The 17,825-nt window shown below is 43.5% G+C and overlaps 1 protein-coding gene across 2 annotated transcripts in view; it reads right to left on the bottom strand.

The window, feature by feature from the left end:
- Positions 1–17,825, bottom strand: part of ZNF516 (zinc finger protein 516) — a 102,052-nt gene that overhangs the window by 12,844 nt on the left and 71,383 nt on the right. For both annotated transcript variants that reach the window (XM_038123638.1, XM_038123645.1), the window contains exon 3: positions 2,532–4,001. In XM_038123638.1, coding sequence (XP_037979566.1) covers positions 2,532–4,001 — 1,470 coding nt within the window. The remainder of the gene's footprint in view (positions 1–2,531; positions 4,002–17,825) is intronic.

Here is a 17,825-nt window from a genome sequence, read left to right as displayed (position 1 = left end):
ACAGTAAGATTCTCTCCACAGGCATTTCAGAAGGCTGGGGAGTGTGAAACAAACCTAGCCTAGCGCAGCAAGCTTCATGTTTGCAGCTGTATCACAGCAGTACACACAACAACTCTCTTCCAAGGACACACTGGAACAAACACAATCATCAAAGAAAGAATCCTAAAAACAAATGCAGCCACTCAAAAGGAAGTTGAACACTGTACTACCACACACTAAAATAATCTAGTGTGATCCAAGATGACATCATATACCAAAAACCCAAGGAAAGTCTATTGGGAATATTCAACTGAGGGGAAAAAACATGACAAATAGTATACATAATCCAGATTTTTGGATGTCTTTTATGTCATAATTGCCATATTCACATTACAGTATTAAAGCTAGATGGGATGATGCATACTGACTCAGAGGACTCAGCCTATCTAGAGCCATATGTTATTTCAGATGAAGTTCAATTACCCTCCTCTGTTTGCAGTTGGTAGGATCTCGTTCCTTTTGCCTGAAGCAGCTTTTTATTTGGGTGCTATGAAAAAGAGCCGTCATGCCAATTGGTTTGGAGAAACATCAGCAACCTGGAAGTTGTATATAAAATGAAGACAAGCTACATTAAAAAAAAAAGAGGTTTCAAATTCTGAAAACTTGATTGCTGTAAAACACTTGGAATGAAAGAAAAGGTTTCAAGGCAGAGATGGGCACTAAATAACTTCCAGTTAAAGTGTCTCTAGAAATCACTGCCCAGCAAAAAACATTTTGGCAATAAAACCCCTCTTTTAAAAGGCAGGTAAACAGAGACCTCTTTAGAAACCCTGCCCCTATTTTACTTTGTTCCGAAAGTCATCATGAATTTTCTGGTCCTTGCCTTCACTTAGTCATCTTCTATTTCCTAGCTTTTACTGTTTTTCTCTTATCCCTCCTAACGTGGCTGGGAGCTCACTAGATCAGTAAGATTTCTCTGAGCAGGCTGACACCATGTACTATTAAATAACATCAAGGAGGGCACCCACGCGAAGGTACCCCCAAGTTGGGAGTGGTACAATTAACTGGTACTTAGAGCAGGAAGTGGGCAGGGAAAAACTTTAGACAACAATCCACTGGGATGGTGAAAGCAAAGCTGACTGGACAAAAAAATCCTAAGGAACACTGAAACTGTAGTTTCAAACACTAAGCATGTCCTCCTCTGCTTCCTTAACAAAACCCAGGAGCCTGATGTTGGTTGCAATCACCACACAGGTCTGAAGCTCCTGCGAAATGATCTGCTCGATAAAAAACAGCCCCTACGCAGCACCACCTTTGAAGTGACTGAGCAGAACTGGCAATGGAGGTGGCTGAAAGGTGCCACTCATGGACTGTGTCAGATTCTTCCCTCCTGTCTCCCCCACAAGGCCCTTCCACCAAGACCTGACCTAACACTCTGGGCTCCTTCCTTGCCTCAACTTGCACACACCTTCTGGGCTCTAGCTGTCCTCAAGACTACCAGCTTCCAAGGGTCCTGGGTTTTGTACACTTGCAAAAGCTCCATTTCACACATGCTTCTGACCAGAGTGTATTATGTCAAGTGAGGACACCAGAACACCAGCCTGGAATGTGTGATCTTTTCATGAGGAGTTAATTTGCACGACTTCTACAAAGAGAAGAAGGGTATAAAAAATAGCACGGTTTGCAAGTGGTAAGAGGTGAGACTACGGCTCCAATTCTCCTCCCCAATAGACACACACACATCTCATGTGTAAACAATCAGTGTGATTTTCAGTTTCCACTGAGACAAACTAATTCTGCAGATCATCAGAAGAGTATGGTTTCAAATGCAAATACGTAGGTATATTTTTATTTATATGGCTGTTGAACATTTTTTGTCCCCATGCTTTTAAACTGGCTATTTGTGCAACTGATTTTTCTGCTTATGTGAATTAGCAGGCACGTGTTCAGCTCTACCTCTTTTTAATTATAAGCATAAAAACAGATCCAAAGACTCGTTTGAAAAATACCTAGTAGCCTTTGATATGGACAAATAAGATCTTAAGACTTTTGTCAAGAAAGACAAAGGACACTGACAAGCGATTATCCCTCTGTGTTGCTGGAAGACTTGTTTGCAGACAAAATTGAACAAAACCTCCAAAATAACATCACAGATAAGCCCCAGAGGATGTTTATTTTGCCTGAAGCAAAAAGATGATGATGTGTGCCAGCACCAGCATATCAGGGGGATCTTCCTGTGACAGCACATCTGTGTAACTCTAGCCTACTTGAAGCAAGAGGACAAAAGAACAGCAGTACTCCAGGTGGAACCAGATACATTTAACCTGCGACAGAAATGTCACACAGTGCACAAGGGGGGATGCTACAATGCTAAGAGAGCAGTAAACAAACCTATTCAAGCCTATCCAGCAATGATAAAAACAGTGAACTTGTAATCCTAACTGTTAAAGGCAGAGAAGGAAAAAACTGGGAAACAGCATGTCATGGTTCTGAACACAGAAGGAACAAACAAGCTATGTCCCTATCAATGGAAGGGCTTGTTAAAATCTTACCTGTGTGATCTAGGACAGGGCTGTTGGCACCACAAGTTTGGTACAGTGAAGCAAGGTCCTTTGGAATGTATGTTTTAAAGATATTTAAAATGTCCAAATGTTTCTCGTGCCCATCTGATGCCAGATCCTGTTTGCTGGAGTGTAAAACCGGAGGAACTCCCACGGCACCGGGCTGAGGCTGCAGCACTGGACTGCCTCGTGCTACGGTTGTGCAGTTTGCCAATGTCCTCAGCTCACTTCCAGCCTTCACGTGAGGCTCCCTCTGAGGCACCAAGGGCTCTTCATGTTTAGGGTACTGCTCACTCTTACACAGAGGATGGTACTGCAGCGGGGGGTTGTATTTGGCCTTCATGGAGTCGGATGCACAGTGCTTACCTGGAGAGGCAAAAGCAGTACTTCCTTGGGGAACCCCATACTTTTCCACTTGCTTACTGTTGGTGGGCTGTGTGCTAGGCCTGGATATGACTGTTTGAGTAGGTGTTACACTTCTGCCGTAGGCTCCCGTTTGCGGAAGTTTGGAATTTGCTTCGTATTTGCTTTTTTGTTGTGCTGCTATGCTGTACTGCTCCTGGGCATGGTTTAACTTGGGCTGTCTGTAGCCATCCAGGCCTGACACACGTGAACCGCAGTGGCCGAGCGCATGACTGTCCTTTGACGGATGCGTACTCCCGGACTTTGCAGCCATCCCGACAGAAAGGGAGCTGGGTTTGGAAGCTGGCAACGCGCTTGGCACTTGCGTACGTGTAAATCTGGCAATGGGCAAAGGCTGGCATTCCTTACCACCGAGAACAGGAGGGGGGCCAGTGCGCCCACTCCTCGCCAGAAAGACCAGGTTGGTTTTAATACTCTTGAATCCGTTTTGTTGAACCCACGGGGGTACCATCGAGTTACAGCTGATTTTGTGCAAAATTCTTTTGTGCATCCACAGGACTTCAGGGTAGTAGGTCTTGTGACTGCAGAAAGGACACGGGTAGACAATTAAAGCAGCCTGCAAGGATGTATTCAGATATTTATTGCATGAATTATCCCTTGTTGATTTTTCACTCAAATCGAGTGGAGCTACCTCTAGAGCTTCAGCACCTTTGTCTATCAGAGGATGCTCCCTGTGAAAGTCTAGTAAATTTTCTCTAGCACAACTAGCCTGCACTTCAAGTGATGTTTTCAAGTCCATGACCATGTCTAAAGATGTCTGGCCCATACCCGAAGCAAAGCTAGCAATGTGACTGGAGCAAGGAAGCCCCTGGCTGTGATGAAATACTGGCATCTTGATGTCTGCAGAACCTTGGTATTTTGAAAAGGGTTCCTTGATGACACTCTCCAGTGCTGAGACCAGAGCAGGAATCTCTGGTTTAGATTCCCTGGCCTCATTCTCTCTGGCACTGCGGCCTCCCAGCTTTGGGAGTTCATCCAACTGAGATGTTATCATTGGGGTTTCCTCTTCGGGGAAGTTGCAGGGGTATGGCTTTCCATCTGAATGGGAGAAACAAAAAAACATCATGGTCATTTTACACAGAAAGGAGCCCAAAAGACAAAGAAGAATTCGAGATTAGAAGAGGACAGACTTTGGTATTAATATGGTAATGATGTGCTACAGACCAAATGTACTGTAGGAGCAAGAAAATCTTGAAATAAGACACAACAGTTCAATTTACTTCTGAATATGACTGTGTAGTCTGGATAAACTCTCTAGTACTGTGTGTTCATGACATTTGGAAGAAAAAACAATTCAATAACATACCCATGTTAAAATTCTGGGGCTGCGAGAAAAATAAACAAATCTGCAACCATTTAATGCTTTAACAAAAGCAAAGATAATGGAGCCAGATAAAACTGACCTAGTTAAAGGTCTGTCAGCGCTTCCATTACAAGCCCCTATTTTCAAAGGGTTTATAACTCAGCAATAAAAATTGGCTCCACACGGAAACCAACCATATAAGCAGGTATAGCATACAGAATAAATTGCCCACTTAAGGGAGACTTTTGCAGTGGCCAAGTATCAAAGATGAGTTATAGAGGATGTAAATTTTGAATTTTCTGTCCTTTCGTTTAAAGCAGATATTTTTCTTCTGGTTCAATTTTTTTTTCTTTATAACATAAGTTTATGTTTGAGTCAAACTTTAGGAAAACTTTGTGACTGCTCAATCCATAGGAAGATAAGAATCCAATATTTCAGCCATTTGATTACAGAATTCAAAACACACTTTTAATTTTTCTCATTTCCTTTTCACTTCTCAGCTCTCCAGAGTAAATTTATCCACCTAACATATGTCCTGGAAAGGGAACATACTGGCCAGTAATTAAAACTGTTTAGAGTGAAAGAGAAGAGTAGGAACTGTTTTGCTGGGAGTGTGGCTACATCTGCCTGCTCTCCTGAAGCTGACCTCTGAGAGCCACTGATGAAGCCAATGAATCCCTTTAAAATCAGTTCACAGATCAATTCCACAGAGATTTTCATCACAGCAGTAATACTGCACTGAATCCATTTAGCATGTAACTGAATTGAATCATCTGACAAACTTTCAGTTTCAATTAACACGCACTTAATGAGCCACTGCCAGGCAAGTATAAGGAGACCGTGTTCCATCTAAAACCAGTCCAAAGCGATCACTGCATCCATAGGAGGGGTGAGAAGGGGAAAGGAGTGAACTGCTCTAGAGCTGCATATCCTCTCACATCAGCTCAGAAAAGCCAGCCCTTCAGAAAAGCGAGCGCCCTTCATTAGTGCAGGGCACTGCCACGGGCATTATTCTGCAATGGAAGAGCCACGCTGTTGACTGGAGCTGCTGTGCACATAAAGTCGACTTATCCTCACCTTCAATTCAAGCAAGAACATTTTTAAGCTTTTGTTTAATTCGAGGTAATTAGGTTAAAAATAACCCATAGGTTTGCAGCCTCGCAGGGCTGAATGCTCACTCTGCTAAGACCATTTTCCTTTCGAACTCTCCAAGGGAAGTCTATTTGGGGGAAAAAATCCCCACAACCCAGAAACTTATTTTCCCATGTTGCAGGCGACAAGGTTTTTGGGAAAACACATGCCCAGCACTACTAGCCAAATTTACTGTTTGAAACAAAGACACTGCATGCAGCAGTGAAATCTGACACTGCACATCTGTGTTGTTTTCAAAGCATATCTGTCAAAGCTCAAAATACGTGTGCTCTTAAATAAGATTTTAAGGCTTCTCTTTATGATCACGTGGAGTGCCTGCTTTGATCATTGTAGTAAATAATAAAGCAAAGCAAAAACAAATCCTTTGGTTGCAGCAGTACTCAATGGAGAGAGAACTGACCTGCTGGCTGTACTGGGCAGAGAAGGGAGGTGGGAGACCCCTGCCAGCCCCATTCCAGGGACTACACAGCTGGGAGGCTCTTGGTCCACCTCTGCAGCTGTGATGAAGTGGGGCATCAGCAGTATGATATCTGCAACTCCCAGGCTGCTCTGAGTACCACAGACATTCCTGTGTACTTTCTTGTTTGGTCAAAATCTATGTACCAAGCTGTTTCAGCAAGGAGGACAAGGTCAGAGTGTCAGAGGTGGCACATCTCAGATCTGGGCTTGGTCTTTAGGTCTGGACTGTTCAGTTTAGATCTGTACCTGGGGAGGGGAGGAGGAGGAGAAAGCAGAGAGATAGCCCACAGTCCCATGTGCCCCCCATAAAGCCTGGGACTGCAAATTTTGAGGTGGATGCGGGTCTTTTTGCTCTATTTTCTAGTGCATCCATCTATGAAAAAGAGATTTTTCACGAGGAAAATGTAACACAGAGCAGGAAAATGATGAAGACATTTCTGAGGTGTACAGGCCTGCAGTTGCCCCAATGCTGTCAGTGCATTAGATGAAAATTTGTACGGCTATTACAAAACACAACCATAAGCTTCTAACACCTCTTCATAGTGTCTTGCTAGATTCAAGTCCTCGGATGCCTCACAAGAGCAGTAATGAACTTACCAGGAATAATTTTAAAGCTTAGATCAAGAGGCTCAATAGCAGTATTTATGCTAACTGCTTTTTTTAAGTGTACTTTAAAAAAAAGATAAACAAAACAACAACAACAAACGAATGAACAAACAAAAACCCAAACAAACAAAAAACCCCACATCCATACCCTACTTCCCAAGCTTTGGACAGAAAAAATTTTCATCTGCAGGCCAACTCAGACTTCCTTCACAGTACAAAGCATAGCCTATGGTCTTCCCTAGTCCCATCCTGCCCTCCACCAGGGATCCAGCACTACAGATCTCGACACCCAGACTGCCTCGTGCCATCCTTCCCATCATGGCAGGTGGTCCAGGCTGGGCAGTGAGCAGGTAACAAGAGCCAGGTGGAAGAAGGAATGCAGGCAAGAGCACAGGAAGACGGTAAGCATACTCAAAAATATAGGTAAAGTCTTTTTAGAAAAATAGATTAAATTTATTTCTGCCTGCTCCCAGCTACTTGCCCCAGCTGAAAAGGGGTACTAACAATCCTTTTAAATCACTGGTATGAAATATTGTTCTAACCAGCCCAGTGCAGGCATTACTGTCACCAGAAACTTTTGAAATTTTATCATGGCCAGGTCAAAGCAAAAAGCCATGAATGAGATGACTTCTGCTTGATCTCCAGGGACTATAACTCATATTCCCCATTGAAAGAGTTTCTGGCTAAGCATGCTCTCGCTTTTATCCTACAGTCTCCATCATCTCCTTATATTTTGTCTCAATTACTTTGTTTCTTACCCCAAACAGCTGTTTTTATCTCTTGTACTTTAGAGTGAGAAAGGTCCTTTTACTACAGGAGAAGTGTTCCAGTTTTTCTGTATCACAGATAGATGGGCAACAGCTAAAGCAGAGGAGTTTTCCAAGGCACCTAGCTAGGAGGTAGCTGCTGATGCCACCACCAGCTTCACTGCAGCTTCCACTATCAACAGCATCACAGGCCACAGGGAAAGAAAAGCAGGAGAATACAAAACACTTAACTATATGAAAACCATGGTCTAGAAACACAATACTATTCAGGGATTTGAGCAGTTCCTCAGAAATGCACCTAATGCCCTCACCCACTTACTCACACACACAGACAAAAGCAACTCCCCTTTTCCCCACACACACATATCCCTCTTCTCTCTTTCCCCCCCTCACATGCATAAACTCCACTTGTTTTCTTCCCAGCACTGTTTCTCCAAAAAACAGAATTTCAGAATGGGCTGCACAGCTGTTTTAATTCATGAGGTTTCCTATAAAGTAAACCAGGCTACAAGGCTGAGGACAATGGAATCGTGATTCCTATTCAGAAGAGCAGAACTAGCTAGAAATTGGCCCCTTTTCTGGCTAGTGTTACAGCACTAGGAGTCTAAGGAAAAGGAGCAGATGTGTTGTGTTTGATTTTCAGTAAACATTTGATAGTGATTTGCACTTTGAGATGAATACTGTGGCTTGATTTGAAAACCGACTGCAAATAAATCATGATAAAAGCAAAGGATAACAAGGGAAGAAGGTGCAATATTGCAAGGACCTGTATTAGGTCCTATTTCACTTGGTATTTTCTTTAATGTTCCAGAAGAGATTCTAGACAGCATGCTAACTTAAATCTCCAGGAAATATCACATTTGGAGGAGCTGCAAAAATGATGGGGACAAGGAAATAATGCACAGGGACTCAGAGAGAATAGAGATGCAGTCTGAAAATAATCAAATGAGATTCATTCTATGGAAGAAAAGCAGGCTAAGACAAGTGAAGGGAAATGATCCAAAAAAATCCATGCAGTGGGAAGGCAAAATCTGGGAAGAAGCAATGTTGAAAATAACTGATGTTACAATAGACAGCAAGTTAAATATGAGTGTACTAGATGAAGTTCTCCAGCTTAGCTTTCAGAGATGAAAGCACACATTATAAAAACAAAAATAGAACTATCCCTCTGAAGAAGACACGATGGCCATGCAGGTCACACTGGGTTTTGAATATAGAAAATATATATTGAAAACATATATTAAAAAATCTATATAAATATATACACACCATAATAATAGGCACTATGCAAAAGCCCACAGTAAGCATAATACAGTGGGACCCAGCAGGGGAAAAAAGGCAAAAAGCATTTTTGCCACAGAAAATTCAGGTCTTTTATTCTGTGAAAGGAAGGTTCAACAAAAACAGTCCATGCCCCTAGAATATCTGTGCAGATCTGCAAATACAGGTAAATCAGAAGGAGTTCAGAGAACTGCCACAGAAAAGTAACCTCCCCAGAAAATAAAGACAGAGAGTTCCCCACATGGCTGAGGGAAGACAGAAGGGTGACAGGCCAATGTCTGCAGCCTCCCCAGGAGTTCAAGCTCCAGAAGAATTATGTCATCCTGAGCACTGGAGTCTATCAACAACAATCAGATCCACTTGCATTCTGAAAAACTCATGATTAACAGAAATTAAAAAATAAAAAAGTATTTGCAGCTTGAGGAATAAATGTCAAGGGAAGAGGTGAAACACTACTTGGACTGCAAAACCTGCATGGACAAAAATATGGACTATCAACACATAAAAATCCATCTTTTTCATAGGGAGGCAGAAAGCATGAGTTACTCCTCCCCTTTGCTCTCTCAGCACAGCAAAGCAAAACCCCACATTAGCCAGTATCCACACACTGTAACTGCTTCACAGACATGTGCCAAAAAACTAGCCTTCCTTTCATATTGATTCCAGACACACTTAGCTTAAGAAAGGACTCTTGGAGCATTCAACAGCGAGCCCATGACAGTCCTTAGCAGCAGGCTTATCCTCTGAGCCTAGCTCAGCTGTTCAAAGATACCTAGTGTCTGTTTTTTCAGAGGAGAATTTGTCTTAGCTGAGCCATGCCCCCTGTTCTAGCTGCCTGTGGGTCAGGTTTTTTATACTCCACATGCTGCCCACCACTTCCCCTGCTTTCTGATCCCGTTTTGCCACACAGAGGATCCCACATGGTGGCAACGTGAGCATGAAGCGAGAGACAACTCCTACAAACCCTCTTAGGTTTTCTTACAGCACAAGACCACGTGCCACAATGAGATACTGGGAAGATAAAGTTATGCTGTTTTGATAGGAGATACAGCCTCTCATGTGCAAAGCTCCTCTTGCTTTACACGTTGTTAGATGTTTTGAGGGGTTCCTACATGAGCTTCTTAATAATTCAGAGAAAGATCAAGGACTAGACTGGAGCACTCAGCACCACAGGATGGGGTAGGGTAGCAGCTAAGAAAGTGATACTGAGGGTAGAAAGCACACAATCATCTAATATCCCTGCTTTCTCTCCAACGAATTTTAGAATTGACGGTGAGTGGTTTTGGCTGAGGTTTGAGGTTTTTAACAGGGCAGAAACCCAGCATAGCTCTTGATGCTGGCTGACACAGATGGTTTGTCAGTCAGACAGCACACCCTGTCCCACAGAGGTTTCCCTTCAGCTACACTAGGAGGGAAAGAGACTAATGCTGTCCCACACCACAGCCCAGGAACACATGGAAAGCAAGTCCCAGGTGCCCCGAGAAATCCTGCCTTCGTCTGGTCATGAGCAAGATGCTTCTGGTTTATATCACACTGCTTTTTTCTTATCACTTTAGAGTATTTCTCTTAATTGTGTTGTGGCTAGTTGTTGGGGAGTTAGTTTTACAGTTCCACGAAATCAGCTATACATTTCTAGCAACCCTATACATCCTTAGCAAATAAACCCAGGTCAAGGGCTGACCAACCAGAAGTAGCAGCCCTTTGGTACAGTGGGCACCGTCTCCCCATTCTCCTTTTTCTACATGTAAATTTTAATTATTTCCCACTGACTTTCTGAATTCATAGCCAGTAATTTCAAGCAAAGCATCCTGATGAGAACTCTTTACTTTCTATCAAGTATTTATTGGGGAAGGATGATGACTATGAAAACCCATGATCTCACAAGAAGAGAGAGGTCATGCCTTGTTCTGGTTTTCTTGGGGGAGGGGGGGCAATGGGCCCAGAGTAGAAAAACAATTATCTGATGACAAAAAAATTATTTTTTTTTAAGGCACTCCTGGTTTTGGCCGGGACAGGGTTAATTTTTCGCAAAAACTGGGAGGAGGCATGGCCAGGACCCTAATGTTATTCGATACCACCTCAGGTCATTGCTAGGTGGAGGGGAAAGGGAAACTCTATCACTGTTTAGGAGAAGGGAGAAACCTGGAGACCAGAGAAGTGCTGTATTTGTTTGTTGCTGATTTTTTTTTTTCAGTGTAAATAGTTTCTTTGTCTTACACCTCTTATTATTAATACTGTTTCTGTTTGGCTTTTTTATCTCATTTCTGTTCCCAGTAAATTGCTCATCTCAATCTGTGATTTCTGCTTTTTGTGCTTGCAATACAAGGGAGAGGAGGAAGTGACCAGCAGCAGCATGATGTTAGTGGGAGTTCCAAATTGAAGAATACTATTCCTAAAGCACAACAGGCACCCCAGAGTAACAAAATTTAACATTTTGTATACCATTTACTTCCCAAACAGTACTACTGCTGTTGCCACAATGATTACATGACTAACGGTTGGTGTCTTCAATTTTTTAGGACCGTGCTATGATCGCATAGCATTTTTCAGCAAATTTTCCTCTTTTTTTTTTTTTTTTTTTTTTTTTTTTTAAGGCTTCCCTTTATTCCTGGAACATCAACATACTGATTTATTTCAAAGTCCGTTTTCCTTAATTTCACTAACTTTACCCTCTGCAATTTCTCACTTTAGCTACAAGTTACTTTTTACCCTCGCTGTCAAATGCATGGTCCTTCCAAAAGAGTGCAGACTCTTTCAGAGAGTGCAAACAGCTGAAGGGCCCTGTTGCACTGTTCATTTCCCTTCCCCTGCAGAACTGGGGGACACTGCAGGGGACAAAAGCAGGACAGGCCAGCCGAGCCCACCACTTCCAACGCTTTCCAGTCTCCATTTGACTAATCTCTCCAGCATTGTCCAGTAGGACACTTGCTGCTTATGAAAACAAAACCCACAGAGCTCTCAAAATCCAGACAGCAAAAAACATGAATAGGTGACCATCAGACTTAATAATGGACTGTACATGTTGAGATTTCTGAATTATTTTAGATTATTAGTGTTATTAACATCAGAGATACTGTGTTGGTTTTGCATTTCAGAAAGAATCTGAAATGTCACCAAAGTGAGTGGAAAAAAGCACAAAAAATTTAGTTGATTACATTTGAAACTTAACCTTTTAAGATGAGTGAAATCTGAGTCTGAGAACAGTAACAGTACAGTACACAAAAGACCCCTCTCTACAAGGTATTCCCTAGCTCAGTAAAATTACAAATTCCTCCACACAGCAGAAATGCTTTAGAGTTATGTCACACTTCAAGATCACTTTTTTTTTTCCAAAAGAAATGGGAGGTCTGAAAACATCCGCACAGCTACAGATGCAAATGCCAGCAAGGTTATTGGAATTTCAAGCATAATCAAGAGAATAGGCACCAACAAAGTAACTAAGAAACTAGGCTGGAAAGGGTATCAGGTCCAAAATCTCTCAGACTGAAGTACACATTGTTAGATACTGGAAAAACAAGCCTGAAAGTTCACAGTGAACTTTTTTCTCTCCAGCTACAATGTTTTCTTTAAGACTATTTGGCTTTGTTGTTATCTAGGGGACTGATTCTACAAGGCTCCCAAACATCAAGTGGCTGAACCAGCAGCTCTATATGCAAATTATTCCAATATCCTCTTGCACAGTACCTTTTCATCACCCTCAGCTTTGCACCAGTGCACATCAGGCGCAAAAAGCTTTGCAGTGAACCCCAAACACAAACCCTCTTCCAGGGCAGATGCTTTGGGATCTGTCCCAGGTTATCAGCCCTTCCAGACGCAACACAGACATGGGGCTTACAGAAGGAAAGCATCCACAGCAGGGCACTTCATTAAGTGAAAGTGCAAATGTAAATGTGGGTAAAATGGCTGCTGCTGGCAGTGTGCCACAGACACGACATTTTCACTGTTCATCACATTCCTCTGTATCTCCTCAGTGACATCTTTTGATAAGTCACTCTATACATGGTACACAGGAATTCTGGGCAGTGGCAGAGCTAGTTGTGACTTACAAGTCCTTTCACCCATGTGTTTCTCACAGAGGTCTGTGAGCATATTCTCTGCCCAGCAGCAGGCAAAAAGCACCACGTACTTATCTGCAGGTGAAGCTGTAGCTCCTGTTATCACAGCCTTTCTAAGTGCCTTTCTCACCCTCCATCCGTATTGTATCAACCCAAGGGTAGTGAAGACTTCTCTGGGGCTTTCACTATTGCAGAATGAAGTTTGTCTTTTATCTAGAGCTGAGGGCAGGTGACACTGGTCTGACCAGTTCTAAAAAGTAAGGCTGCAACTAATGCATCTGATCTCCATCCTGACCCCACATCCTGCTCTCATCCCCAGCACAGCCCCTTCTGGGACTTGGGACCGGACTTCCCGCTCATGGACCACAGCCCCTCTATGCCCTCTGAGCTTCAAGAGCATCCTGATGTCTTCCTATCTCACACATAGCTGTTTTAGCTACAGTCTGGATCCTGAAAAAGGTGAAGGAATGGTAAGTACTTCCCTAAAAATTGTGGGTAAAATAAAAGGGCCAGAGGAATACATATACAAAACCAATACAAACACATTTGAAAGCACTGCTTGCCAAAATGAAACTGTACAATTTGGCATTGCCTGAAACGTTGCTGCTCATAATATACTTAAAGAAAATTATGGGATATAAAACCCCTGGAATGCTCTTCAAAATTAGGAAGCGATTAGGCCAGATGATACCAATTTGACTCTTAACACAGCTTTGTCATAATTTCAGCGTTAACAGCAACACAGCAGAACTGTTGCAAAACCTAGGCAGAATACCTCCAGTAAGCTCTGTGGCTGCTGCACATTTCTCTGTGTGTGGCCCTGCCTGTGAAGTTTGGTTCAGGTAGATGGGGGGAAAAGAAAGGGTCTAAGACCATTAACACAGCAGGATACATAATTAAATTTGAGAGAGTTAGATTTGGGCAAGGGCTGTTGTAGGTTTTGTGGGTATTGGTTCTTTTCTTTTCATTTAAGGCATAGGAAGAGAAGTGTGATTGGCTTTGATGCATCAAAAATACTTGCAGAGGAGATGGAAAATCATGACTCAGATTTTTTTAAGCAAGTGGCAGCGTGCCTGTACAATCCCTCCAAACACAGATCCAAACAGTTGTAAATCTTACTGGAGATTTTTTCCTTTCATTCCAACAGTCAGATTTGCCACAATGTCTGCTCCACAGCATCTTCTTGACCACCACCTGTTCATCTTCCTTCAAGCGCATTAAGGAGGAAAGCTTTCCAGGCCAGGACTGCGGACTGGCAGCCGTCCCACACAGCTTAACATTCCTCATCCAATATTTCATTTCTCCCATCATTTGTTAAGCATGGGTAGCGTACTGCCATACATCATAAAGCCCTTTACAACAGCTACTCAATCTAAAAACAGAGGGTACAGCTGTGCTGTCAGCCAGCATTCTGCAGAAATACCTCAGCTACAGCCGGGAAGCCCAGCGTGGTAACAGAGGCAGCAGTCACAGAAATAAGAAGCTCTGCATGACCTAATTTGCCTTGTTTCTCCTGCTGAAGGCCACGCTACCATAGCTGGTGACTCTGCTAACAGACTTAAGGCAGTCGAGAATCTCTACTGTGCATGTCCATCACAAAAAATACAGGAACACATGACAGAAAGGGGAACTTAGATTGTAGGTATTACACAGATTTAAAGATGTGGTAGTTATACAGTGCTTGGACAGAAAATAAGCTTTCTTGGACTTAATGTTTTTCTCGCTTTCAGAGGAAAAAGGACTTTGAAAAGAGAATGGAAGCAAATAGGGTTGGAATAGGGAAAGAAGTACATACTATCAAACCCAACACATAGGCTGGACAGAACTATCATTCTTTGACAACCACCTGGAAACCGGATGGAAACATGATGCCCTTGGTGGGGTGTGGCATTGCTGGATCATAATTAGCACCATTATGTGGTGCTGCAAGCACATGGCAGGACTGATGAGGGACCAAGCTCTGCAGAGTTTCCTCAAGGTGGAAGAAGGACCTATGAAACTGAAAGATCAAGAGTTGATTTGAAAAGCTCTGACCAAAGGGAACCAAGGTTCCTGAGGAGGATGTGACTGTAGGCACAAGGGCAGCCTTTGGCTACTCAGCCAAAGCCACTGACTCAGTACCCACTGCAGCTGAATTGCACCGAAGGCACTGTCCATGAGACACAAGCTGCAGCCCAGAGCCAAAGGCCTCAAGAGAAGAGGCTGGAGGTGCCAGACCCAGCTTGCCTGTAGCCACCTCTGGCTTGGCATTGGCAGTGTTTGCCCCTTTTGACTGCACAGCACACGGGTATTTGCAGGTGGGTAATTGCTACAAAAGCACCTTCCCTTTCCCCTTCCCCTTCCTTCCACTACCCTCCCTTGGGGTAGCAAGGACAACAGAAGGCACTTCTGGAAAAGTAAATGGTCTTTCAGACCTGGCTTGAAACAACTCTGTGACAGCCTTATGCAGATCACTGAAGACATCAGCCCTTTACTCAACTTCCATAATCCCTTTGAAGGGCTGACAGACAAAGCAGGCTGGAACCTAGCACCACCAGCACAGCAGCAGAAAGGGCAGCTGTCCACAGGCAAAATGTGCTCTTAAAGGGATTTGGAGCTTTAGCATTTTTCCTGACTCCATTCCTTTTATACTGAGGGGTAAATGTGAGAGCTCATGAGAACACCAGAGCTCTGGCTTCACTTACATTCTTCCTTTTAAAGTCTTACAATTCTAAAAAAATAAGTAAAGGGAAAAAAATAACTTTCAGGATGTCATTTAAAAGACAAAACAAATAAATACTAATGTCTATTAAACTTTGGTGGAAGAGACAGAGGAAGTCCTCTGTTTGGGAAAGAAGTCAGATGACAGTCATCCCAGGGTGCATCATGTAACTCAAAAAGGTCAGGAGACAAGGTCTCAAAGATATATTGAAAAAAAGAAGAACCAGCTGTAAACTTGTTTTAACGAATCTTTCAAATAACAGAAACTTTGTTATGCTAAAGGATGATGAGGAAGACAAAGCAAATCCATTTGGAAAGTGGCAATAGAAACACATCACTTAAAATAAGCTTCAGAGACAATGAAACAGTAATTCTGCACCTGTGAGCCACAATTATTTATATCACCACCTCATTTTAATAACAGCTGTGTGAAAATGCTAAAACATTATTAAATCTGAAACTAACTACTGCATGTAGCACATAGGAAGCTTCTCCGCTTTCCAATTAGCACCAAGGCTTAAGCGTTAAAAGCAGCAGAAGCAGAAGAAATGCTGAAAAACACTGCCACAGGCTGGCTTAAATTGGAATTTCTCCTTTTCAAAAGGATTAAAACCAGAAAACTTAACAACCAAATACACACATCCAAAAGGGCAGGAAAGTACTTCGATTTATTTCCTTCCCCCAGCACTCATTTTATTGCATTCCTTACAAGTGAGCAGGTAAGTCTATTTAAGGGCAACTTGAAAACCTGGTTTGATAAAAAAGAATTTCTACACATGTACCTGCAGCATTCTGCAGCACCACTCTGGGTGAGGGGCTCTGTTGATGTTGCTGGCATCTCTCACCTCCATATTGAGAGCAAGCCCTGGAAAGATCCCTGGCCCTGCCATGGGATTAACAGAGGAAGATTTTAAAATGTCGATGATCAGTTATTTATGAGGTGTCCTTAAACAGAAAGATGTCTGACGTTTCAGTGCAAAGCTTGTCTGCTCAGACATGCAGACCTGGCAGGATGGAAGAGCATCTCACTGGGAACAAGAAATAAGCTGCACCAGCTCCTGGGCAAGGGCTTGTTGTATTTTTGTAGGAAGCAGTACTGACACGTCTCCTCTTGAGGAGTTTAAGTGTTAATTATTCCCCGGTGTTAAGGACTAACAGGGACCTGATTTTTTGGAAGCTCAGGAAGGCCATCTGCTTTCCCAGCAGCACACAATAGGTGAGAACAACTCTACTGGGGAGTGGATGCACTGGGGAGGGATGAGGGGAACTAAGGTAACCAAACCACCCTCACCCCACTGTCCCAGACGTGTACCAACTGCAGGGTCTGTTTTTATGCACATAACACTCCACAGGAGGAAAAAAAAAAAAAAAAAAAAGAAAGATTAAGTTACTAATAAAGAAAGAGTTCCTTGGATCTCCGATACGACTTCCTTATCATCTACCCACAGCCTTCTGTTACAAATGGCAGCACACCACCCATCCCAAACACAGTTGGCCCCTTAAGACTGCTTCTAGACAGAAATAAAACTTGTCTACAGAAGAATAGACTTAAGAAATTATTCTGGTTAATTCAGATTCTTAAATAGTAGACAATCATACTGAAAAACACATGTTTGCTCAGATATTTACTAAGAGCGTGTGTGTGTCTTCCCAGGATCACCACACAATGAAGTACTTAGTACCACAACTGCTCTGAAAAAGATGCAGATTAAGCCAACGTCACAAAAATAAAAATGTTTTGAAAATCCTTCTCAAAGTCAGAGTAATTTTAAATCTATTCACTAAGAGGCATTTAATCCGCAACTTAATCCACCCACACACCTGACTACACACAAGTTCCAGGTGATATCTAGTCCTTATGTACAGACATCGCTCACATCAGGCCAATTTCAGCTTTAGTTCTTTAATCAAAAGGAACACACAGCCTCTGAAGGGGCTTCAGGCCCTTGTGAGGGAGCTTCCACAGCAAACACATCCCTGGAGTTCAGCCACACGCTCTCAGCACCGCGGAGCTCACACTGGCACCTTCACCTGTGCACAGGTAACGTGCTCGGCTGAAACCCCACGCAGGGACTCACTGCCATGTGCAGCACGTTCAGCCTGCTCCTGCCACCAGCGCAGCTCCCCAAAGAGCCCAGGGACGCCCATTTGCACAGGACATCGCCTTGCGGGACAGCTCCGGTATTTTCACTGCCACTAACAGCGCAGTCACTTTTCCTGCATGCCGATGTCACTCCCTGGCTCGGCAGCAAGCAGACACCGGGCAGCTGCGGGCTGCTGAGCAGGAGAGCAGGCCGGGCAAGAGAAGGAGGAGGAGGAGGAGGAAGAGAAGGAGGAGGAGGAGGAGGAGGAAGCGAGGGGAGGTGCTGGCGCCGGCCGTGGCCGCCAGGTGGCGCCGCCGCCCAGCGGATGACGCCGGGGCCGCTTCCCAAAGGCAGCGCCGCAGCCTCCGGCCGGGACCGGGTGGGGATGCAGCCCGAGCGTCCTGCTCCAAGCCCTACCCACAGCCCAACAACCCCCACACAGATAAAAAGCAAAC

This window comes from Motacilla alba, chromosome 2 (genome assembly GCF_015832195.1).
Source record: "Motacilla alba alba isolate MOTALB_02 chromosome 2, Motacilla_alba_V1.0_pri, whole genome shotgun sequence".
In the NCBI taxonomy this organism is placed as follows: Eukaryota; Metazoa; Chordata; class Aves; order Passeriformes; family Motacillidae; genus Motacilla; species Motacilla alba.
The sequence above is the reverse complement of the archived record's forward strand: the minus strand, read 5'-3'. Positions and strand labels throughout refer to the sequence as shown.